Source organism: Anas acuta, chromosome 4 (genome assembly GCF_963932015.1).
Source record: "Anas acuta chromosome 4, bAnaAcu1.1, whole genome shotgun sequence".
Classification (NCBI taxonomy): domain Eukaryota; kingdom Metazoa; phylum Chordata; class Aves; order Anseriformes; family Anatidae; genus Anas; species Anas acuta.
This window is the reverse complement of record NC_088982.1, coordinates 3,142,069-3,167,781: the sequence shown is the minus strand read 5'-3', so window position 1 is coordinate 3,167,781 and position 25,713 is coordinate 3,142,069. Positions and strand designations below refer to the sequence as shown.

General features: G+C 46.2%; 1 protein-coding gene and 1 long non-coding RNA gene across 5 annotated transcripts in view; one reads left to right on the top strand and one right to left on the bottom strand.

Annotated features, from left to right (window-relative positions):
- SMOX (spermine oxidase) overlaps positions 1 to 25,713 on the bottom strand; it is a 47,252-nt gene that overhangs the window by 9,983 nt on the left and 11,556 nt on the right. The window contains exons 1-3 of one of the 4 annotated variants that reach the window (XM_068679572.1): positions 15,542 to 15,774; positions 11,114 to 11,348; positions 6,478 to 6,704 (exon numbers count right to left, since the gene is read on the bottom strand). In XM_068679572.1, coding sequence (XP_068535673.1) covers positions 6,478 to 6,704; positions 11,114 to 11,321 — 435 coding nt within the window. In that variant the 5' untranslated portion in view covers positions 11,322 to 11,348; positions 15,542 to 15,774. Of the gene's footprint in view, positions 1 to 6,477; positions 6,705 to 11,113; positions 11,349 to 15,192; positions 15,276 to 15,541; positions 15,775 to 25,713 lie in introns of those variants that run through there. The other 3 variants (XM_068679573.1, XM_068679574.1, XM_068679571.1) reach the window with 3 other exon arrangements.
- Positions 410 to 3,908, top strand: LOC137855436 (uncharacterized). The gene is made up of 2 exons (XR_011095721.1): positions 410 to 1,045; positions 1,397 to 3,908. It is a non-coding gene; the product is annotated as an uncharacterized lncRNA (long non-coding RNA).

Here is a 25,713-nt window from a genome sequence, read left to right as displayed (position 1 = left end):
AAAAAATGAATTTTGTATGCTAAATCATTTTACTTGATGAGCACAAGATAGGCACAGATCCCTGGGAAACAAAAACTTCCTCGGTAGCCCCCACCCAGAGTCAGCCTGAGCAGGACCTTCAAAAAGATCCCTTCCTGACAATGTTCTTTGAAGGAGATCCTGACTTTTTTAAGCCCCTGTTTTCCACCACATCAGCTATTTAAAAGCAAGCAAGCAGCTATCCACCTTGGCCATCTGCTTGTGGCTGTCTGGAGTAATCAGTGCTTGAGCCTGCAGGATTCCCAGCAGAGCCTGCAGTTGAATCATGGCCCTTCGTTTCCACGTAAAAACTCCAAGGAATCTTTTAACAGAGCAAAGCTTTTAAAAGGTGGCTCCCAGAAGTGCAACTCATCCCATTAATAAATTGTTTGCCCAAAATGAGTCACCTTCTCCTCAGTATCATGCCACAGGTGTGCACAGTTCTCTTACAAGTAGAGAGGCAAGATCCCTGCTGAATGAGTTTTTCCTGTCAAAGATGGTTTGACTAAAATTTATGATCTTTTTTTGTTGGAGACAGATAATTTGGGCACGCTGAGGACTTCAGCTTGAATATAAATGCCTGGTAGGAAGCTAGCTCTCCTTCAGAGTCTCCTAGATCTTCTCATTTTCTTTCGACATGGCTTATGAACCGTGTTCTCATTTACTCCCATCACAGTGCTCCCCATAAGCTTGATTTTCTCTGGGGTTTTATAAGTAAAGTGAATTTGAGGAGGTAGACTGGAAGGATGATGAGGAAGGGAAGGTACTGAGAGAAAACGGACAGGAGCTGTAGGAGCAGGAGAGAGCAGGTCTGTGAGTGAATGGAGGAAAGACAGTAGATGAGGGTAAGCAAGGGACACAAAGAAAATGGAAGAAGAAAATAAGTGAAAAAGGGAGAAAAGGGAAAAATAAACTGAAAGAGCAGAGGAGAAGAAATCACAAGAAGAATGAGTGGAACTGCTGAAGACATACGAGACTTGCAGACTTGGACACGGAGCCTTTCCAAGGAGGTTTCCAGGTAAGAAAGGTGGAGACCAGTTCCCTTTATGAAATTAAGGCTTACAGCAAAGGAAAGGAAATGATGTCTTCTCTGCTTCACAATGCCAAAAGCAATTTGGCAGTTTCAGCATCCCATGGCTCTCAAGTCTTCTGATTTCCAAGGCCCAGACCACTTCCAGCAAGCACAAGCTGCACAGACCTTGCATCAGCACAACACAGCTCAGCTTCCCTAAGCCGATTGCACACTCTAAGCAGATAAGGCATTCACAAGACAAGCAAAGCTGTGTTAAAACCCAGCTTCCACTTGGCCAGAAGGATAAGCGAGCCATGGGTATGTTTTTATTAACCACTGGATTCTCCATCGCCCTACAGAGAAGAGTAGGGCGACCCCGATCCCTGTGCTGTGAACACCAAGCCTTTGCTATCATCCCATCAGTCAGAAGCCAGGTAATCATGATTTAAAGCCAATTGAAAGGTTATAATCCTAAAACGGATCCACTTTGGCTTTTCTGTCTTCCTTCTGACCAGCTTTGGGGCATCCACAACACGGGTCTGTGAAGGGAAGGTGGGCTCCCCCAAGATGTTCTCCCCATTACCTACAGGCTTCCACCTCCACGTGTTTACCACCTACGTGCTCCTCTACCACGGGAAGAGGCAGTCCCTTAGGAAGCACAAATCTAAATAAAGAAGCTTCTCCGAACCGAAGGAGGTCAGGAAAGCACATCCCAGGCCGCACTCCTTCCTGGCAGCGCCGGTGACGAGCCGCAGCATTGTCTTTTTCTCGTTTGGCTTAAAAACTCGAGTGACTTAATCCCCGGTCAGTAAAAAAAAAAACCTTGATGGAGATAGGTCCGTGCTGTTACCAAGCGAGACATCTGTCAGTGCAATAGGGCAGGGAGGGACCGGTGACCTCCTTTGGGCCTGCTTCCCCCATACGGCAAGGCCAGGCTTTAATCGGGGATGGCACGAAGCCCAGCATGGGGTGGGGAGAGCAGAAGGGGGGAAATCTTCGTGGTTCCTCGGCTGCAGCCCTCCCCCAGAAACCCTGCAGCACACAGGAGGAAGCTGACAGATAACGAGGACATTAATTAGCCAATTGGTAAAGGGAGGGTTCCTGTAAAGCGGGCCTTTAGGGACCATGGCCCTACTGAGAAGCCTCAGTAAAAAGAGGCACAGTTCCTAAACCAGGCTGGCTGCTACACTGTGAAACCCTTGGGAGCAGTGATTTTTCACCTGTATTTAACTAGCCAAACTCACCACCCCTCAGAAGCATCTGGGAGTTGGCCAGAAATACCTGTTTGCAGAGGAAAATGAGGACTTGGCAGTGACAGAAGGGCAACTCTGACATGGGCTGGCCCCATTTACATTTCCCAGCTGCGGACACGGCCCTCAGCAGCCACGTTCCTGTCCCTTTTCTTTGTGGGTCACACAGACATGATAATTAGCAGAGTCCTAAATCCCTCCCAGCCACAGGATCCCCAAATTACCCTAGCAGGAGTGGAGAGAAAAGTGGGGAGATTATAAACACGTGGCATGGACATCACCCCCCCGGGGAACCACCTTCCACAGCTTTTGCCCCTTTGAGGTGTGACCAAATGACCCTAAGCAGTGCCAGCCCTGCACAACACAAAGTCTCTGAAGGATAATCTCAAAACAACAGTGTCTGGAGAACTGTTCTGCCAACAGCAGGCTTGATGCCTTTTCTCCCAGTGGTTGGAAATCCAGGGAGCTGCTTTGTGGGCTTGGAGGCCTTCCCCCAGCTCGTTTTTGCTCTCATGTTGGAGGATTCAGGTCAGCGCAGTCACAAGCTGATGATAGATCTTGACTGCCCTCGATTCAGTGCACCGGCTTCTCACTCAAGGCAGCCTCTCGTGGGGAGCTTTTCTGCTACCGAAATGAAGCCTGCTCAGCTTCCTCGTAACCAAATAAAGGCTTCTGTGAGGCATCCCCACAGCTATTAGAAATCCAGGCTACTGCAAACAAAAAAGAAGCAAAACTTGGAGAGAAGCAGAAGCCAGCCAAAAAAAAAAAAAAAAACAACAAAAAAAAAAAAAAGATTGGATAAGTGCCTGGAAAAGAGTAAGGACTCTCCAAATGAACTGGTGAGGCGAAGCTGAGTGGTAATGGGGTGCTCGGCCTTTCACAGCAGGGGAATTCAGCGTGCAGAGGGCCAGACCTCACCTTGGCAGGCTCCAGCCTCAGCGACTCCACGTACACAAGTGAAACGCTCAAGGGAGATGATCTGCATTTCGCATGCCCTGAATCGGGTGTCCAAATGACAAGATAACTGGGACGAGGGAAATGCAGGTGCAGAAGCTGGAGGCATGCACTAGGGCCCAAGCACACGGCAGCAGCTGCAGCGAGAGGAGAGCAGTGAGTGCCTGGGAAGCGAGCCGGCTGTGCAGGGGAAGGCAGGCACTTGAACCCGTGACAAATTTAGCCCCTGTTCATTCAGGACTACATTTTCCACTGGTAATGCCAGTCCCTGATTAGGCTTCACATACATCATGTGTTTGTTGCCTTTTTTTTTTTTTCTCAAGTCAGGGCTGTTTGTGTCACAGCCTGTGCTATCTAAGCCTCTTCTACAGGAGATGCAGGCTGAGAGATGACACAAGATGACGTTGGGACTGCTAGCAGCAGGCTGCCCAAGGCTCTGAGAAGGGGCTGGGAGCTCCTACGCAGCAGGAGCAGGAGCCTGACCTCAGGGCCCGGTGATCTGTAAAATGGCTGTTTATGCTGGACAGCTTCGTGATGTCGTAACACCAAAAATCCCACCTCAAAAATGCAGAGAGACAGAACTGAAGACCAGATTTCTACCCATAATAACAAGAATGGAATGGAAATGGACTCTAAAAAAAAAAAAAAAAAAGCAAAAAAATAAAAAGATGGGGGGGGGATGAAAAAAACAGAAATGCAGCAGGCTGACTCAGCACATGTAAACAGAAACATTCTTTGCAATTTATGCCAGAGGAAAAGGTTCCCAAAGCTGCATGCCTGCTGCACATGTTTCTGTCTTCCAGCCTACTGCGGCACTTGCACTTCATACAGTCTTTTTAATTGGTGTTTTTCAGGAGATCGCATAGACCACCTTAATTCCCACTTTTCCTAAACAGAGGAGGGAAGAACAAACAGTCTACTGTCTTAAATCACTAAAGATTGGCCAATCTGACACCCCAAAGAGGCTGGGACAAGAAGCTAAACAAAACTGTAAGCTGCCCCACAAGAAATTCCAGCACACTTTGATGGATTACAGAGAAAGCACCTCCCCAGCAACAGCAATTAGAGGCTGGCTGATGTCCTCTTCTTGGCTTAAGCTGTCCCCTACATATTTATTTTTTTTTTATTGCAGAGTAGCTGTAGACATTTTTACAATCCATAAATGTGAAATCCTTTTCTGTCTCCTAGCGATAAAGATATCCTGCAGCAACGATAAGCTAATTATGTGTTGCGTAAAGAAGATTAACTTTTAATGTGTTGTTCTCTCATGTCACTGGCTGTCCCCTTTCTCTTGCTTTAAAAGGAAGGGTAGATTTACCAAATTAATCATTTTTAAAACACTGGCACCTTGTTACAGCCTTTATCTTATCGGCTGCATCTCAAAGCTAAGTAGCTCTCATCTTTGTATTCTCTTCTATCAGAGCCTGCCTGCCTCTGACACCCTCCCTTTGCTGGAGGTTTTCTTATCATCTTTAAGTCAGGATGATCACTGAGCACTGCATGAAGTTGGTGGTGTTCCATTTACATAAGTAATGCTGCTCGCTGCAGCACTTTCACTTATTTCCTCTCTCTTCTATTCTTATTTTCTGTTAATCTTGCTTCACATGTCTTAGCTGTCATTTTTTCCAGCTCGTTGTGGTTCTGGTTTTGATTCAGTAATGTGAAAGCACTGTTCAGATGAATAATCTCTACCTGCATTCATCCAGAAAGAATTACCTTCCACGTTGAATTCCTAAATAATTCCATGCTGAATTCCAAAACTCGTTAAATTCCTACCACAATGGGTTTCTTCGAAATTCCTACTCCTCCTCTCTAAAACTGAAATAATTCTACGCCATCTCATACAGATTCCTGTTCTGAGCCCCAGGACACAGTATTAAAAGTCTTTCCAAGCAAAAAATCCACATTCCTGCTCCACGTTCAGTTCTTCATAGTTCTTTTCAGGCTACAAACAGAGCCTGAAAAACCTCTTTTTTTCAGATTTTTCTCTTGGTGGTTTCCTAAATGCTCTCAGACATATTTTTAAACATAAAATATCCAAGAGTAACCTCAATCTAGTGTGTGTTCAGCCATGTGTCAAATACGAGTGAAGTTCGCTGTCAGATGACAATCTGAAGGGTTCAAGGCGTGACTACAAACTGATGAAAATAATAATGTTTGGCTGTGTTTTAAATAACCCACTGAGAGGTCATATTACGTGGGTAAAAAGGAGAACTAGACATTCTGCATCGACCTCCCTAAACATACTTCATAAATGACATACAAAGAATGTTGGCAATAATTATACTTAACTTCAGCAAGCCTCCTTCTTTCTCTTTACTCTGCCTGAAGCTAAACATCGCTACTGAAAGCAGATGGAAGTAATACCAACCTGTCTATCTCACGTGTTCATCACACAAATCAGTATAAGAAACCTCATTTTTCCTCTTGAAGAAACACTAGGATCAATAGCAGCATTGCCTACCTACATCAAAGTAAACTTGGCCCTTTTTGTCCAAGAGCCTAACACTGACTTACAGCTTCTTCAGCAGAGCTTAATATTTCCACTAAATGTGCATTTCCATTCCCATCTTGAAGTTTTCTGTTTAGTATTTCCAGGTTCTACTTCCATATTTTTTATGTTTGATTTTTTTTCATGTTTTGCTCTGCTGTCACATACTGAGGCCTTCATCTACACTGAACGGAAGAGGACATCAGTAAACATCGAGCAAAAGAAGTCAGAATAACTTTAAACTGAAGCCAACGCTGGTCTGAATCTACCAGAAAAGATGTTCTTTTCCTCCTGATGCAATAAAGCTCGCAATTCCTATGTTACTGCACTGACTTTGGCATACTACCCTGCACACTAAGGTATTTATAACGTCAATAAAATGTCGCAGGCTACAATATTTAGCTGGTCGTTGCTACGGTTTTGCGTTCTACTTTGTTTAGTAATTTGATCCTTCCTTTACCCTTTCAATTAAGTAGCAACTTTCTAGAGCAAATGACTGGATCTCACCAGCAATAGCTGCTGGAAGTGATTAAACTGATGACAAATGTGGAAAGATTGTTCATCCTAACAACAGTGAGTTAAGCAGACATCAGAGACAAATCGGTTATAATTAAGTAGATGAGAACAATCTAAGTGTTGATTTTTTGAAAAGAAATTCAAGACATGACTGGTTTTCTACCCTTGTCCAGTACCTGGAATGCCAAGGGCTGCTAGTGTTTCAGGCAAACCTGGCAGAGCAGCTGAATACCAACCTCGTTGTATAAATCACTGAATTCTTCAACCACATCTTTCGGGATCCTTTGCCCGTTGTTGGTAAGATGATAAGCCACCCCATTCTTTGAGTAAAGGCTGATCCGGCCAACACTTCTCTCACCATCAGTAGTCTCTTCGAGTAAACCATTGTCTTCTGCTAGATGATAGACTGGGTTTCCATGCGAACCATGGATCCACGTAGCTCCCAGTTCAAAAGTGGCGTGCCCTGCAGGAGAGTAAACGAAGCAGACAGGTTATGGAAGCCTGTTTTTCTGAAAGCAAATCACACTCAGCCCTAAATAAACTGTATACATTCAAAAGCAGAACGATTGCCCAGGGACATCATGTCTGAACATCAGTTAAACAAGGTTTCTCTCTTATACAAGGACAATACCAATGTTCTTCAAGCCAATCCTTTGGGATGCAAGGTGAGATAGTGCTACAAGGATGGGATGTTTCCAGTAAAGACGCACCATAGTTACACACCTCTGATACTTAAGGTGAAATGCAGAGTTTTTTAGGTTCACAGTCCTTACCATCACTGTTGCCAGCTGCTCTATCTTTGCTACTTGGCCTTTCGAAATCATCTCCCCTAACCTTGCACCTAAAACAACAACTGGACAGCAGAGGATGCATGGCTCATGGTGCAGCTCAAGCTATTTATTAGTGAGGAGCTGGGGAGGGAGAAAAGGAAAAGAGCTGTAAGAAGCTACACTGTACTACTATTGCAAAAACATAAGAGGATCGTTAAATAAATATTAAAGTAGGAGGAAAAGAGCATATAAGAATTATCTAAAGACTTCAAATATCTGTTGTTATGGAGAGGAGGAGACAGATACAGAGACACAAGAAGAAAAGGATCTACGTCAGGGAGCTGCAGGAAAAATTGGGACTGCCCTGGGATAGCAACGTTGGCCTGCATACTGACCCCTGTCCTCTGATTAAAAATGCATGTTATTTACAAAGATGGTTTGTGTTACCATAGTTAGACCAACTGCAATACAAAAATGCATTTCCATTCCCCAAATGAGGGGACAAGTCATATTTTATTATTTCTGCCCATGGAAGTTTAAATCAAGTTCTTAAAAAAAGCTGCACTGTCAGGTTAAACACCAAGCACACTTTGTCTTCATCACCTGTAGCCTCTGTTTGCAAACAAAGAGCTTGGCCAGCCCCACTCTCCTCCTTCCTTATACAAGGTTTGCTCTAGGGCTCTGCCACAGTTGGCTGACTGCACAGGAAAACGTTCAGCAGCTGAAAGGAAGCGCTAAAAATAAGCTTGGGTCAAGTCTTGCACTCACATTTTTACAGGTTCTCCTGAATCCAAAGCTAAGTGCTCTAGCAAAATCTGCCAAAGCGGTGCTCTCCCAGCATCGCAGCCAGCACCACGCTGCGCAGCTCACTCTGCAGAGGTGTCTGAATGCCTGATTAAGTGGGATCGTTAATAGGATCCAGCTTGATGAAGTAAGCATCCTGCAGTTACCAGCCATCACAGACTGCTTAACATGCAAATAGATGCTCAGCTAGAAAGACATCACAACACTGTACCAGAGTAGTCAAGTTATAGGTGAAAGCTCCAAGTGTTTGGCTGAGACACTGCCTCAAAGAGAAACCCCACACGGCTGATTTTTCAAGCAGACAACAGCCTTGTTGGTAAGAAGCAGGCTGATTGCCCTTCAAAATATGCATTACAGCACTCAAGGGTGCAAAGATTTCTAGGTGTTCCTAATACCAAGCGTGTGGTTCAGAGCGTGCAGCATCAAGTCGCAAGGAGCTGCAAACTCAAACACACTTTGAGAGCACCCAGCCTGGCAGAAATGACTGCTGTACCTTGGCAGCCAAAGGTACAAAGCTCATAAATATTGCATGTGGCAGTCACCTTGTTAATGCAATCCTCCTGCGAGTCCTCACATGCCAGATCAGCAGCAGGAACGCTGCCTGCTGCTTTCTGTCAGGAGCTTGCTCTCTGCAGCACTAACAATCCTCCTGCATGTAGGTCTTATTTACGGGGCACCTGATCTGCGAAAGAAAATACCTGCCAGCAGGTCCCTCTGCACTGGTGCTCTGTAGCATTAATGATGCATTCCGATTCTCCTGTTTTCAGGAGCTGTGGGGAATGCAATTAAATACCAACAAATTAAAAAGAGTCATTCTTGCCTGTAGTACTTAGAAGCTCATTATCATTACTCCCAAGCAGATAAGCCAGTTGTTACCTAGTGTAAGCTGCATGATGAATCATTTAAAAGTGTAAATTTAAAAGACATCTTCTTAAACAGAGAAAGTTAATATACTTCCAGGGCCTTTAAAGATTTTAGTTTCAATATTAATCTGCTTCAAATGAATCAGTCGATACAACAAAGATAGAAAAAATCTGCCTCCTAAGCTGTGAATGTGATTACCAAGGTACAAGCAGCAGTCAAAACAGGACTATATACAATGATAAACCATACTGGCAACGCTCCAAAGGAATGCACAGATTGCATAGTGAGGGAAATTTCACACTTCCCTTCAAAGCCCTGACTATTCCTTGGGCATCCTGTTATGAAATACCTGTAGTGGATATAGATGTTACAGAACACTTACAAGAAACACACAGTCCACAAGCACAAACTCCCTGCCTCACCTGTGCTAGAGATGATGAACCAAATCTCTGAAAATCCATATTATTCCCCTGAGCTTAGTAGCAACATGCAGTTAAGGGAAAATACTGCCCCCTGCAAGATACAGCATTGCTTGGTGAAGCAGAAGTATTAGAATATAACCCTGAGGGGCTGTCATTGCTCTGCTGAAGATTTCAATTAGATCTTCAGCCCAGGGTACAGACAGGGGAGTAGGCAGAGAATTTTAACATTTACATTCCAGTTAGACAAGCAGGTCAAAGTGGTTGTGTGTTGAAGACCCAGAATTATCACTTTTGAAACATTTTTTGGAAGTTTTAGCCAGTTCGGAGAAATGAGCAGGTCTTGCATGCCCCAGGTGCAATCTTGCTGCTCTAAGCAGTATGGAAGTGGGAAAAAAAAAAACAACCCAGTATCATGCAGCTCTTTTGCCCTTGTACCAGGGAACAGGGAGGCTCTGGGCACGTGCTGCTTCTAAAGAGTTCACCACCTAGAAGGGCTCCAAAATTGTCTGGCTGAAAGCCATGTTCCTCTGAGAAGCACACAGGGGGCCAGGACATGTACCCACCTTGGGAAAGAACTGCAGTCAGTACCTATGCAATGTAATTTTGGTACCTTGCAAAAGTTACCAAAAGTTACCAAAACAAGACAGTTTATAGCTCTAAGACAAACATTAAGAGATCAAGACTAAAACTTTAGTTTCCAGTCCTCTGATCTGCAAGGAGCCTGCTCCTGCCTCATGTTAGTTAACAAGTGGTAATAAACAGGAGGCAGATTCCCAGCAAAGGTAAAGACAGGAGTAACATGAAGGGGGTCCAAAGGTGAGAGAACTGGTCTGCTAGGACCACAGAGTTATTTCACAGGTGCACTGACAAAATTATTTATTGCTCCCTGAAGATTTCAAGCCTTTAACACTTCCCTCCTCTCGCAGACATGATGCAGGATATTTTTAATACAGTGTATTGTGCGCAGAGGACACACTTCCCATTCAAGCCTCTATGCCAAGTCTCAGCAGAATGTGAAGTGCCCTATTCAAACCCTGCAGATTAGATTTGTCTGACTACCTTTTCATTCATTTCCCTTCTGAAAGTTCATAGGACGCTGCTGTTTATTTACTGCGGTGAGCTTATCGAGTAAAACGTAGTAAGTGATGTAAGCACCTGACGTAAAAAAAAAAAAATAAAGGAGGCCAGCAAGAGGCCAAAGTTAATAAAAACACAGAGTTGGATTAGAAACAGAACGAGTTAATTGAAGTCAGGAAGGAAATTCAATAAAAGAAGAGCTTTTTACCTCCTGTGGAGAAGAGATAGGTAACACCCTTCTAGATACCCAGGAATGTTTCATTGACTACTGTGCTGCAAAGGGCAACATTTATTCCAGTAATTTTACATTTAGGTATTTTACAAGCCCTTCCAGTTGACAAAGAATTAAAATATCCAGTTTCTGCACCTCTGTTACGCACAGAAAAGAATCCACAGAGGTAGGAAAGCTGCAAATCAGGATGAAAGGATACATTGAAGAGGTTTTTCCAGCGGCCTGATTCACAGTGGGTAGTGTCCTACACAGTAAATTTGTTCTAGGGAAATGAATGGGGCTGTTTGTGAAACAGAATAGCTCTGAGCTTGTCCCTTTGCAAGTCATGTAAGTCACAGAGAAACAGACATTTGCTGGCCAGGAGATACTCTGACTGTTCCTAGTCAGGAGTCAAGCTGAAGACATTGGTGGAAACCGTCTTCAGACAGTTATTTTATCAGAGTGCTTCCTGTAAGAGTGAGCATGATCAGTAAGATCTTCATTTTATAGAAATATGGTCTGTTTTGGAGCAGCCCTCCCTGAGAAGATCATCCAACCACCCTGCAAGGAACCCAAGGACCCACAACCATACCTCATATAACCTTTCAGGCGTGCACACTGACTGAAAAGCAAGTTTCCAGGGTCAAATTAACTTAATAACAACACAAAGGCCTGCTAGGAGGAAAAAAAAAAAAGCTAATTGCTCTGAAAACGCTGCTCTTACCAAGTTTCACGCTTTGCACGCGGCCTCCAATTCGGTCAGTCGCCTCAAGGATAGTTACATCCGTGAAACCGCTTTCCAAGAGCGCTTTTGCTGCTGACAGGCCTGCAAGCCCAGCACCAATAACTACTATTCGAGGCTGTCGTTTTCTCCGTAGGCCACTACTAAGAGGATCATCCGTGCTGTCTCCAGATATTTCACAACTTTGCATGCCGTCCAAGCTCTCTTTCTAAGGAACCTATGGAAAAAAGCAGACAAGTGCGTTGAGGGAACTCGGCTCAAGCGTATCCTCAGCAGTTCAAAATCCTAAAGAACTCTGGAAAATAGATGTCCAGCAGGAAAGAAAGTGAGCTTGTGTACAAAACCAGCCTTCCAAACGGGATGCATAAGGATAACTGAGGTCAAATCGGGATGCAACAGCTTTTTGGCCTGGAGCTCCACCACTGGAAACTCCAGAAATCCCCACCCTCTTGCACCATGTAGACTATTTCCAGAGGAGCCAAAGGATTTTCAGACTCCCATCTCTTTATATAACCTCCACAAGCAGCAATTTTGTGGTAAAGGCTTTGAAAGAACAAAAAAGAAAACCACATACCCAGTGCCGACAAGCTCCACAACACAGTAATGAAGCTCCGCTTTGCCTTTGTGGCAACCACAAAGCACAACCTTCACATCGCCTAACTACGGGACTAGGTAAAGAGGATTTAGCTCAAAGCACGGAGATCAGATATCAAAACCAACCCTTACAGAAGTGGTACAGACAGACAAAATGGTTCAACTGATGAGAGCCAACAGGGGACAGTTCAAAAATTCACGTCTGTGTGATGCAGCCCCTAGAGCCTGCATTGTCCTGCCACATCAGGAGCTTCAAACCCATACCAGTCCCGACTAGAACAAGTTTACCTCCACCTACCCAACATACCCAGCTCCTTCTCCAAGCAGCATCCTATTTTCTTCCTGGCAAAATCCTTGAGGGCATTTTTTAAACGTGCATGGTGTTAATTCTCAGGTCCCGTTGCCTTATTTTAGTGGATGGCCTAAGCTTATCGTTAAGGTGATTCTTTAATCAAGGATCACCTCTGTAGGATGTCTTTACACACAAATGTCACCGTCTAGGGATCAGGTTCTGGGTCAGTTCACACCTGTCCTCAGGAGCACCAAGACACAGCATACAAAGATCCATACTCCACCAGGCACCGGTCCTGGTCTGTAAAGGAGAAACGTAACCCCAAAATCAGCAGCCCTGGAAGGAGCTGGTGCCTAACAATTTGGACAACGTGTGCATAAGATTCCCAACACTTACTGAAAGCAGAGAAGTCCAAGAAGCCAGTATGCTGCTGCTACCTTTTGCCGAGCTGCTGGGTGCTCCTTCTGAACTCTTCCCCAGCTCTCCCAGCACCTGGCCAGCTCCTGCTTCTCTCTTGCATCACCAGGAGAAGAACCAAACCTTTGCGCTTGAGAAATTGCCCAACTATTGCAGTATATAACCCAGCGTGCTAATGAAGTACAAAGCAATAGTGATTTCATTTGGAGAGTCCGTTTTACTCTGGGATCTTAAAGCATTTATATAACAGAGGTGACACCAGACTGCAGTCAGGAGTGATTTCAGCAGCAGTATGAAAAGTGAAGTGGTCCTACAGGTGATCTTGACAACCATTTTGAAAATGTTTAGTTTCAACTGGAACAACTTCAGCTCGATCTGTGCTCACCTGCAGGAGATATTAGCACAGAGCAAGAGCAAACTGCTCCTGCCAACACAGCATGTCCCAGCCACTGCTGAACAACCCAACAGGGTCAGGGAGCCAGCCCTGCCTGCAGCCACGCTAAAAACTCCTACCTGCCATGCCATCAATCATCTCACCGTTTCCATCTCCTGGCCAACAGACCTTTGCTAACAGATATTTGTCACAGGGAGCCAGCCATCGGTTTGTGGAGAGTTATTTCCAAGCTGGAGTCAAACATGTCAAGCATTCGATGCTTTCTAGTCCATGGCAAGAGTCACGAATCACAAGCAGAAAGCTGTGAGCAGCCCAAACCAGACACTGATCTTACTTCCAAGTGAGCAGGATTTAAAAGCAGTAAAATACTTTGAAAAAGGAGCAGCGAGAACTTTTTCCCTAAGGTTCAGCAATCAACAGACAAGAGAGGAAAAGGATGCAAAGCCCCTTTCCTACAGCAACTGGTGAGATGGGCCAAGTTCCCAGTTCCCTTAGGACTTGTCTCTGCTTGGCTTTGAGGCCGATTCATTCCTCCTGTGGACAATGCTCACCTGGGACCAGAGTGCTGTTCTTGTTTAGCTTAATCCACTTTGAAAGGGGATTTTCAGAACGGTTGCCATAACCAGGAACGCAGCACTCCAGGTAACAAGGGCCTCCCTCGGCAATTAGTCCAGATCTGCTCCATGATATACGGATTAAATCCTCACCAGTCAGAGGTTGATATGAAAGAGAAAGCCACCCCTCAAGGGATGTACACAAACGCAGAGATGAGGGGTCATTCCCTCTAGCCCTATCCCGAGTTATCTGCGAGAAGAGGTGTTGGAAGGTGGAGTGAACGTCCCTGGGGACTTCAGCCTATAAACCTTCAGCAAACATCAATGTCCTCTTGGTGGTTTCAAAACCACAACCCAACGCAATTGAGGGCGTCCTCTAGAACTGTGTCATAGGAAATACTGAACAGTAATCCACTGTTCACATCCTCTCCAGCATTAAGTACCTTAATACATGATCCTAGTCATCTTCAAGAAGAAATAAATCTTAACCCGGCCAGACCTGCCCATCTGTGAGCTAGTATAAACTCACAGCTGAACTAACCCTTACTAAAAAAGTCTCCAGGATTTATTTCAACCCATACCCATTCAACAACGCTCTCCACTTCTCAGCCAGTCTCCAGACAACCCTTTGGTGCAAGTGTTTTAATTGCTACTATAAAGAAACGTCTTTTCTGCCACCTACACTCCGTACGAACTGAACAGTTGTAGCTCAGTTTTTTTAAGTACAGCTTTCCTAATCCCAGCTTCGGCAAGCTCATGTGAATTCTTCAACATGAAAGCTTCAAGAAAATGTTTTCCCCTCCTGCTTCAGCATCTTAATACCGGATTAGGTGAGCTGTCTAGACAGATGAGAAAATAACAGGGTATTTTGTGTGTACAGAATCCTGATTTAGAAACCGCCCTTAATTAGCCTTTACCGTATGATGAGCAGGGGCAGGCAATTAAGATTTAGCAAGAGCTTGGGCTTCCCAACCAGACACATGCTCCATTGTGAAACGAACAGACAATAAAAATATATGAATCCCCACTGTACTTCATTTCAGTATCATTTATACACGCTGTTATAAGTCAGATAAGCACATAAAACACTTGTTCTTTTTGTGTTTATTGCCCTGATTTCAGTACTTGCCAAGCCACCAGAGCCCGTGAGTATTACTAGGTCCTCTTACACAAAGACAGTCCGGCTTTCTGACTCTTTCTTGATTGCCAAAAAGGACTGTGTTTCTTCTTTTCTTTTCTTTTTTTTTAATCACAGGGTAAGGAGTGTGTTAGCTGCTCTGCTGTGAATCTCTCCGAGGCTGTAATTTTACTTCATGTCCATCCAAAACCAAGTGTAATGCTAAATCATAGCTTCACAAGGAGTAAAATCCCCCTTGCTTTGTCTTGCTTACAGCTTTCTATTGAGACAGCTTACAGACAGGTTACACCCCACTAAAAAGAAGCACACATACACATCTTTCTGTCTTAAAAACGTAGCTTTGATCCTTTTTCGTCTTGCCCTACTCATGGTATTTTCATCACTTCATCTTCCAGACCTGTTCCCTTTTCTCAGTCTCCGTCACCACTCTGCCCTTGCCTCCTTAGGAGCCACCACCCTTCATTCAGCCCCTCTTATTACAGTCCAGTTGCTTCATTCCAAAAAATCCCTTTAAAAAAAACCCTGAAAACATTCCCAAGAAAAAAAAAGAAAACAACTGAGCTCCATTGCTGTTTCCCAGCAGACAAATCTTTGCAAATAATTTAATTCCCTTTAATACAGAAATATTTTGGATCTATCCCATTTGGCACGGAGTGCCTGCTACCTACTTACATTACAATGGACCCACAGACAACGGCAACCCACTAATAGCATAGATGCAAACGTCATGCTCCTCTTCTCTACCTCTAATCCAGCTGCAAAAAAAATGATAAAGTTGAGAGGCATATCCACTTCATGGTTTCTTTTCCAACTTTGTCAACAAAACCTTGCCGGCCACAAGGAAGAAGCCAGAGAAACACAGCTGTTCCCAACTGCCCTCCTTATTACAACAATACTCTCTGATCAGGCTATTCTTCTAGGATCCTTAAGCAAAGAGGTCACCGAGGTTCAGACAACTTAAAAATACAAAACTAAAATAAACACAAACATTTCTCAAGGAAATCTCCTATTCTTGGCTCACCCAGACACCCTCGTCGTAGCCGCGGTAACAGAAGGCAACGTACTGAAAGCAAGGCTTGCGTGCTCCAAGGTTTGTGGTGCTGTTTGCTTTTTCTTTTCTTTTTTTCTTTCTTTTTTTTTCTCACTGAGATTGGCTAGTCTAAAAAAAGACCTTCCTCTTCCTTGAGGCTTTGCCTCATATTGCAGAGCAGGTTGTGTTATGCCCACAAGCTGGGAGCTGGGAGCTTGCAGCCTCCTGTGGGTGATGATAATGGCAATCCGAGGTGGGCCTCGTCTCGTTTCATTACCTGGGTGCCAACGTGCATCAGCTGTCTGCGGCCTGTCAGCTGGCGGAGAGGAAGAGAAACCACCAAGGGGTAATTCAGCAGATTTTAGGCGGATCTGTCTGACAATGGGGAAGCTGAAAAGAAGCTTACAGACCTTTCGGAGGCCTCCTCCATCAGCAGCTTAGCTAGGATCAGGAGCTGGCCTTGGAGTGAAACCTCCAGGGACACACACAGGGTAGACACGGGGTGCTCAGCACCACTTAGTTCACCAACACTTCACCTCTGATTGCCACGAGCACACTTACTGCCCTAGACAAAGCTTCAGACAGCTAAAATAAGGTTAAGAGGAACTGCAGGTCCCAAACAGGCACCCAGTGACTACTCACACATCCTATCCTGAGGCTGAGGACCTGGTTTTCCTTCTTCACCACAACATCTGAACTTGCCATCCCTCTGCAGAGTGCTGAACTGACAGTCCTCACAGCAGCAGCTCCAGCCAGTCTGGAGAGCGAGAAATGCCCCATCAACACAAATTCCCCGCTGACCACACAGCCCAGGCAGCTCCAGAATAAACAGGAGGAGCACTCTGCTCCCACTGGGTTTGTATTTGCTGGGAATTCAGCACCGTCCTTAATCAGACACCTAAACAACAGCATACACACGTGGTTGTAACGCAGGTTCTCTGATCACAGGCTGAAAGTGTTTACAAACAGAGAATACTTGACACCAAACGACTAATTTAATCCAGAGACAAAGCAAGATTGAGCAACAAACAGCAGAAGCCAGACAAATTCAGAACAGAAATAAGATGTCTATTTTTAATAGTGACACTAATCAGCTGTTGAAACACTTTCCACTGAAGACAGAGAGGAGATTGCTTGAAGCTTTTATATCAGGATCAAATCCCTCAGAGACGTTCATGCCCCAGTGCCACCAGAATATAGGGTTGTGGTGTTGGGAGTGCTCCTGCCCCATGATGCAGAAGGCCAGGAGCGATGCTCAAGACAAAACTTTCTGGCTTTTGCACCTCGGGAACCTGCAGTCGTGCACAGCTGTATGTCTGTAAGCACAGGCAGCATGGTGTTGGAGAGACAGAGCAACACGGGTGGCTTCCAGTGACCCCTGTTCAATTTAGGAATGAGCATCCATCACACGGAGCACCCAGTGCAGTGCATCTCCTACAACGTGGGAAACAGAAAATGATTTGCAAAAAAAAGAAAAAGAGCAAATATTTTGAGAGTTTGATTATTTTTTCCCCAATAGCTGTGATAATCCCTACTATTTCATCAAGGGCACGCACCAGAATGGCTACCTGAAAGCACTGCGAGAAGAGCCCGCACGCGAAAGCTGAATGGCTTTCCTGAATGGCATTTTATTTCACAAATATGAAGCCACGCCAGCATTTAAACCCTTAACTCATCGCACAGCGCAGCTCCACTTGTATCAAGCAAGTGCATAGCCTTCACCTCATTAACTGCAATAACAAAAAAATTAATTATTATCTCCGAGATGCTTTTTAAGCTGAGGGAGAAGTGCTTGGAGGGATCGTTCTAGCTGGAGCGCTTTTATCTCCTGCAGCACCTTTGCAGACTTCAGACCCCGGCTGCCCACTGGGCATCAGTGAGGCCAGAGCAGACCGAGGGGCTCAGAAAAGAAGAGGGAGGAGGTTTTTGTGCTTGCCTCAGCGCTGCCTGTCGCCTCTAGCTGTGCTCTCCCTGGCTCCCAGCACAGCAAACAGGCATTTTGTAACTTCTCCCTCTTTTCTCCTTTCATCAGCCTTCTCAGAAGCAAGCACATTAATCCCTGCTGCCTGTTACTTCGGCATGCTCTTTCCCAGCTCTCCGGGCTGTAAATATGTCAAACTGGGAGATCCTTCTCTTTCTTCTTTCCCCCTCCCTGCTCTTTCTTAATCCGGCAGGTTGCCTGCCAAACTCGCTCCCGATCCCTTTCAGCATCTACACCAGCACGGGTTAAGCACGAGCAGCCTTTCAACAGCAGGCAGGAGAATTAGTAAATGAACCAAAGCACTCCACGTCACTCGGATGCGTGCGTGCACGAAGCGGGCTGCTGTTAAAAACACTTTTTGCCACGGTTGTGCAAACACCAGCCCAGCAAGCTCGCATCTGCGGCGCAACAGGAGGCTTGCTGCAGCGGATGCAGGCACACCCCGTTTACTCAGCTACCCGGAGAGCTGCAGGAGCAGGAGAATGGTCCTCGGCCATCCACGTACGTACCGGGGAGCTTCCCAAGCTCGTAAACCTGTGACAGCACCGCTGAGATCAAGGTTAATTCGTGGTGACATGCTGGGAAGCCGCCTCCTGCTGCTGGGCTGAAGGAGCCCGCAGAGCGGTGTTTCCTCGGCATCCCCACGCTCAGGCTTTGTACATTTTGGGGTTTTAGGCTGAACAAGGTTGCCAGCTGGATGTGGGTAGCTGGAACAAGTCGCTCAGCCCCAGACCAGTCCTGCTGTTTGGTTTCTTTCGCTGGCAGCTGCCAAGCGTGGGCAGGCAGAGGAGGCTGTAGCAGCAGCTCACCGAAACTCACCAAAACTCCCCCAAAAGCAGCCTCCGACAGGCTCCTGCTCCAAGCAGGACTGCCACCAACACGGGCTCCTTGCACCTCCACCGCCTCTGCAGCTCCCTGTCCCTCCACCACCATCCCCAGAAACATCACCTCCCCACAGGACAGGCAGAAATGGGGCCGTACTCTCATATTTCCTCTTCGTGAGCTGAGAAGAAGCCGTGCTTCTTCAGTGCACACCCCACAAATAATGGGCTCCTACCCCTGGTGTGACCACTGATGGTCTGTGGGACCTTCAGCAAGTCATTTTACCCATGTATGTCATATCAGGATGATAACCCTGACCCACTTCTGTAAAAAAACCTCGCCAGCAATGAATGAGAAACAGCCTGAAGCTGCTGGATGTCTGAGCTGAGGCCGTCAGACCTTCCGCAGGCTCCAACAGCAGCACCGCTTCGTGGTCCTACACTGCTGGCCTTGGAACTGGAGCAGAAATGTTGAAGTTCTTCACCCCAACAGCAAAAATCTTCTGCAAAACAGTATTTCCCATGTGATCCAAGACAGCTGTCCCCTTAGCCTCTCACTGTAACGTCATTAACCAGGAAAAACATAGGGGAGAAAGAATGAACCATCAAATCAGACATTTTAAAATGAGCTCTGAATCAGCAAAGATGGTGAAAGAGGCTCTGTGGTAAGACCTTTTGCTAGCTTACAGGCACTGGGCACCTGATTTTCTGAGCAGACAAAGCTAATTTGAAGCTGTGTTGCAAGGAAAGACGCAAATAGCTAGTGTCCAAATCTCAGCATGACCGGAGCAGCAGCCCAGGGACAGCAGGAGATGAGAAAAGAACAGAATCTGTAATAATTCGAGACAAAGAGAAGCGCTGCGAGGAGCCACCAGCTCCCGTTCCCATCGCTCCCAGGCCAGAGGTGACTTGCAGAGCTGGCAGGGGAGCGGGCTGGGAGGACAATTTGAGACAAGAAGCCAGCAAGGATGGAGCGGGCAGGGAGCAGAGCTCTCAGTGCCGCTTGGAGCCCCAGTGCTGGCTTTAGAAACAAACCTGTTGAGGAGCACAGAGCACTGCACATGATTAATGAGCCCAGGGGGAATCCTGCTGCAGCCAGAGAACCCCGCTGAGCAATGCTGACTTCAGGCAAAGGAGGATGGCAGGATGCTTGCTCTTGTTGCACCCATACAATATTCAATACATCAATACTCAGCTTGTACCAGCTGCAACAAGTGTCCCAGTAACACACCAAGCGGCTTCCAGAAGCACCTGCCCCAGCAAGCCTCCTCCACTCCTCGCAAACCTGCTAACTGGGCAAATCTCTCTGCGCTTCTGAAAGGTTAAAGGTATTTTGTAAAGGGTCACCGGTTGTGGTTTTGATCAGGGAAGCACCGCGTGTTTTTACGCCCGTGATCCAACTTGTTTCAGTGCTTGCAAATACCCCCCGAGTCAAATGAACTCGCTCAGAAGCAATTCGCACCCAGGCTGCTTTTTCAGTCGGGTAGTTGTTGACAAGCAAAAGATAATTTAACAAGCCCAAAGCATCTTGGCATGTGGTATAAAGGCTTCCCATTATGAGGTGCTTTTTTTTTTAAAGCCAGCATATGGGCAGAGCAGGTTGTCTGCCACGGGGCACTTCCATACAGCGCTTGGCACTAAGAGAACCGCGAGGATATCCAAAAAAGAGCGTCACGCCAAGAACACGGGGAATGAATCACCCCATTTAAAGCTCTCTGATAAAACACGCCATTATGTCTTCTTCCAACCCTTCTCATGCGAGGGAAAAGAAAAGAAAAGAAATCAAAATAATTGGCTGGCCTGTGGCTGATTCTCAGGCTTGTTCCTCTGGCTCAAGGGCACCGTGGGACTAGAGGAGGCACAGCCAGCTCCGAGATGCTGAGCAGGGAGCAGGCTCTCTTGACCTTCTCCTCAAAAGGCTCCTCTGCAGCCTGGTTGAAGGCAGCCTGGCCAGTGGGTCGGCATCTTCACCTACAGTGTGGGGAGAAAACTAAGAAGTGGATGATTTCCTCCACCTTCAGCCTTCCCTCCTCCCTTTACTGCAGCTTCTGTGGTCACACGGAGCTGGGCAGATCGTCTGCTGCTGAGACAATGAATGCCCTGCGCCACGCGGTCTGGGCCGTGGAGCTTCTCCTGCCCACACAGTTGCCGAGATCACAGCACTGCAGCGCTGTGGTTCGCGTGCCAGAGGCTACAGCATTGCACAGGACAGTTAAATGGAGTGTCGGAGCAGTGACAGAGAGCACAGCTTTGGCATGCTCCTTGCACAACAGCAAATCCAGTAAATCCTCTGCTCCAGAAATCCCCCAAAGACAGAAACTTGTGCCGCAGCTGGCACGCCAGCAAGCCCTTTATTTTGGGAGGACACGGAGATGAGTACAAGGGTCCGCCAACCTCGAAGACATCCCACAACACCTGCTCCATCACCGGGGAGAGCTTACACTGCCAGAACACTCTTCTACCACGTCAGGAGAAGCTGGAGAAAATAGGGACACCTGAGAGGTATTTGACCTGCTGCATGGGACAGGATAATCCTGCCTTAACCCTGGCGATAGAAATCATGACCCAGCCACAAATTCTTGCATCTGGGGTAGAAAACGTTGTGTTTCTGCATAATACAGGCAATCAGGGACTTAGCAACACCGTGAGCTGGCTGGAACCTAAACCAGCACAGCAAGAAGCAGTTTGGCTACGTTGGCCTCGGCTGACGCAGAGGGTTAACAGCTCAGGAACAGAGCTCTTGAGCTAACCGGGCCCAGTAACAACCAGACCCAAACTGGTCAGCCCTGCACCATGTGCCAGCACTTTGCTCTCTTGTATTCCTCATGCAAAGTTAACTCGGGGCGTCAATACCGACCCACAAGCCTGCCAAGCTCTGGCTGCCCCAGTGCTGGGAATCTGCCCCGTGTTTCCAGCTCCTCACTCACACTCGGTATTGGCAGGCATCCGCACCGCTACGCTTCCCGGCAAAGCAAGGCTTGGTGCTCAGACTGTAAAAGGAAGACAAGAGAGGCAGTAAACTGTATGAAAAAAAAGAGGTAACAAGCTAAAACCATTGGCATACTGGATCAGAACAATGCTGCAAACAAGTTTCCTGCAGAACTTGTGCTCTGGCTGCCAAAAAGAGCTGTACCCCATCCCATCGGCATAACCGTGCGATCTTATCTCTGCTACCCTCCTTCTCTCTGCAATTGTTTGGGAAACGTAATTGATAAAACCGGCCTTAATTAAATAGGAAACATGCCCGTGTTTGCACAACTCAGAACACAATGGGGTCTCAGTCAAATAAACACTGCTGTCCCTATTACATTTGGGAATTCTTTGTGGTTTGGTGTTTTAAGCTCATTGCAGCAAGCTTGGGAGCAAAGTTTCAACAGGCATCTTCTCCTTCTCCTCCCATCCTGCGTAATAGGAGGGTGAGACTGGGAAGGAGTCAGCATGCAGAGAGGCTCAGTACTCAGTTCCAACTCGATGTGTACATGAGGATCATTTCAGGACACACCATATGAGACACGCTAGCCCAAAAGCAATTATATTTTCTCACCACTTCTCAGAATCCAGACCTAACAAACTGCCCTGAAATAGCAGCACGGCTCTCTAAATAGCATCATTTATTCTCTATTTGAAAGCAACACCCACGCTGAATCTTTGATTTCAAGCCATCCCCGAGCAGTTACCACATCTTTACCATTCAAGCCACAGGGAAAATCATCAAATAATGCAGGAGAGACACTAGGGGATGAGAACCAGAAATTAGAAAAGCCAAGCACCGCGCTGATTTACTCCCAAAGCAACTGGATTGAATTCAGCCTGGAAGAGACTTGACAGGAGTCCAGGAGACGTGTGCCTCTCCAGGTGGAGCTGTATCGAGGGGACTTCTTCTCCCGGGCTGTAATTTGCTGGAAAGTCAAATGCAAACGACAGTGCTCCAGCCCTGAGACAGCAGGCACGAGCAGGGCTGGCTCCAGCACGCTGCGATACGCGCAGCTTTCCCCGTCCTGCTCTCTGCACAGACACGCTCACACATCAGACGGGAGCCCCAAGGCAGGGGAAATCAGGCTGGGAAACTTGTCCTTAGATCTTGATGACGTCTGGGTCGTGGCCGGCTCAGCGGCTTTCTGAGATCTGTGCCCACCAGAGAATCGCCTTGAAGATGAAAGTGTTTCCCCTGTGCTCCTTGAACTGGGGGGTTTTGCATATGACAGCTTAAATGTTCTGATGTTATTCATGTTTCAGCTCAAAAGCACAGACGTTCTCCTCCCTAAACACTGTCTGCATTCAGGTCACCCACAAGTACCCACTGAAGTCAGTGACTGCTACGTCTCACATCCCTGCTGGAGAAACAGCTGGTGAAAGACAAGGAAAAGAGGATGGAAGAGGGAAGAGACAAAAATACAACACTGACCCCTTGGGCTTTGTTTCCACCTTGCTGCAAACAAACCCCAAGGATGCAATTTTGTCTGGAAACTCCGACAGAACACATCTTCCAGCCAGGTTCCTGTGCTTTGAGGTTACCAAATGCCCTGCAGGCAGCTGCAGCCCGAATTGCTACGGGATGCACACAGCGGATGGATCATCCCTTCTGCAAGGCGCCTGTCGTTCCTCCTGACACACCTGAATCCGAAAACATTTCTTCCTCGACCAAGACATTTTACTGAAAGAAAAAGAAATGTGGGTTGCATGGCTCTTCTTCAGCAAACCGCATCCCAAACCACTACAAAATAAAGATAAAGTGTTGCTCAAAATGAAAAAAACTACACAGCACAGGCAGAGAAAAAAAAAAGACAGATATTTTAGATCTAGAGGAGTTTTCACACAGCAGGAAGACTTGTCATGTGGTAAACAGTTGAGACCAGGAACGGGTACACTGGTGTTTGATCTGTTCTTCCACAGCCTTCCTGTGTAACTGGGGTAACAGAATAACAAGCCTAGCCATACGCTGCTAAGAATACAGTAAAATTTCAATGTTTTCAGATGGGGGCTCATTTCTTTTAGCATGTCACGCTTCATCCTCTCCATACTTCAACTTCAGCACATGTAGAGCAGCACTAGCACCTAGCTGTGCCAAAAAAAGCTCTTCGATTAACGCCCTCAAATGAAAAGGGATTAGTGTAAGGTATTAGATACCCAACAGGACTATTGAGCAGCGTGGAAGTCGGAAGAGATAACAAGCCAATGAATTTCAAATCACTTTTCGCATCCATCCCATAGCTGCATGCTGAAACACATACAGCCTCCAGATAGGCGGGCAGGTTGGCAAGAAAAAATTGTCATTGCTAAATTTAGCAGACACTTCAGCTATTGTGTTGTGCTTCAGAAGCAACCGAGATATAAAGTCGAGTTTGAAGGAAGACCATTTAAACTCACTGAGCAAAGTCTTTTCTTAATTGCCTTCCTGTTTGGACAATTTGATCCACTTCATTTTTTCCACCGCAACCACGAGGGTCTGTCTTGCAGTGAATGGATGGTGTTTTTTTTTTTTTTTTTCTGGGATAACTTCCAGGTTAAAGAGAAAGGATTTACACTTGAATGAAACATAGGCTCTGTATTTGGAAAATTTGTTTTGAAAACTTGGGAAGGAAGCAAAGGCTCCTTCTTTTAAAAAGGGCCTCAATTAACATTCTCCAACAAGTCTTCCTAGCGAAAGAAAAGTACTTGCTGGGTACATGTGATCTGAAAGTTGTTCTCCTCGCTCACAATGTCCCTTTCTGAAATCGAGGCCGCTGTTTTTGAGAGACAGGAGGATCTTTGCACAGCTTTCCAGGGACCTGTCCGTCACAGCCCAGGCCTTGACTCTAGACACAAGATGTTCGATGACCTGGGCTCAGGAAATTTAAAATAGTGCTGAAGCCCCCCAAGAACTAAGAAGCATCACAAACCTCAAAACCTCATCTCCTTGAAAGCACACACTGTCATGTGTCAGGTTTGGGGTCTGAAACATTTTGTACAGAAGACACTAATGACCATCCGAGCAGGTGTTCGGCTTTTGATGGACAAGTTACTGCACGTGGGCTTGAACTGCAGCAGGCAGGACCGCCAAAAGGCTTGTTTTGGGCTTGAGAAACAGCTCTGAAAGTGCAGGGCATGTCTAGAGACTGCCCACACAGGAGGAGGAAAATGCCTATGCCATTAATTTTTTTCCACCTAAAGCTGAAGGGAAAAGGTCATTGACAGCTTAATATCCAGGTTCATTTCGGAATTCCCTTATCAACTGCACACGATGGCACATTCTTCAGCCTTTAATAAGTGAAGGTTGACGTCAAGCCCAACTCAAAGTTGGTGATGGATTGGGAATGGGAGTTTACTGCAGTGCACAGCAGATAAGGATGGGGAAGAAAAGGATGATCAGTGGATGTTGTTATCCCAACCTCATTTGACACTTTGGGGAGGCCATCTCCAACAGATCACCCTAACTCACCTCTTCTGGATGCCTCAGCCTGAAACTCATCCCAGGCATCCCAGGAACAGTCACCTGTAGCTACCTACCACCACTGCCTCGCTAGGATGGGTTTCTATGGGGTCAAAGCAAGGACCTGGACTGTCTCTGGAGCCTTTCCAAGTCATTTAGATGCTAGGATGTGAATTACTCTGGAAAAAAAAAAAGAAAAAATAATGATAATAATAATAAAACATTTTCCCTGCTGTCCATGCTCTTAATTCAGGCACTATATCAGGTGTGGATAACTATCAAACATTTCTGCATTTAACAGCTATTCCCTCGTTCATCCGAAAAACTGGTGGCTTGGGAGCCTGGCTGCACAGAAATGGAGCAGAGCAACTCCTGTACAATCTCTCCCCTTCATCCAAAATAAAGGCAATTTACGGTTTTTGTTATGTAATAACATTTTCCACAGGATAGCCAGTATGCTCGCAATTCACATCCTACTTGACAGGGGAGCAGTTTCCTCACACGGATAAGTGCTGAACTCTTAACTCTTGCTGGCCAAAAACAACACGGATGTCAAGACAGAAAGCATCACAGAGTCCTCCAGACCTCTCAGATAAATGAACCACCAGCTACTCAGCCCAGCTGGTGATTGAGCTGCTGGGTGATAAACACACTTCAGAGGGTTTAGATTTGCTCAAGACAATGAAAAAGAGGTTTAGTTCCATCTTCTCTGCCTACTACCGATGGATGTCAGACAGCATGAAAAGCTGAAGATGCTTCTTCGATGAGGCAAGCAGGCTATAAATGAAAAGCCCCAGGCACCTCGCTCAAGATACAGGGACAGAAGCTGGGCTTAACTGGAGCGTTGTGTCAAAACTCTCGATCCATCCCAAGGGAAGCCAGAAAACATTTGCACAGTGCATGTTTCACACAGTCGTTTTCCCAGTCCCTTGAGATCAAGATCCCCTTGGTG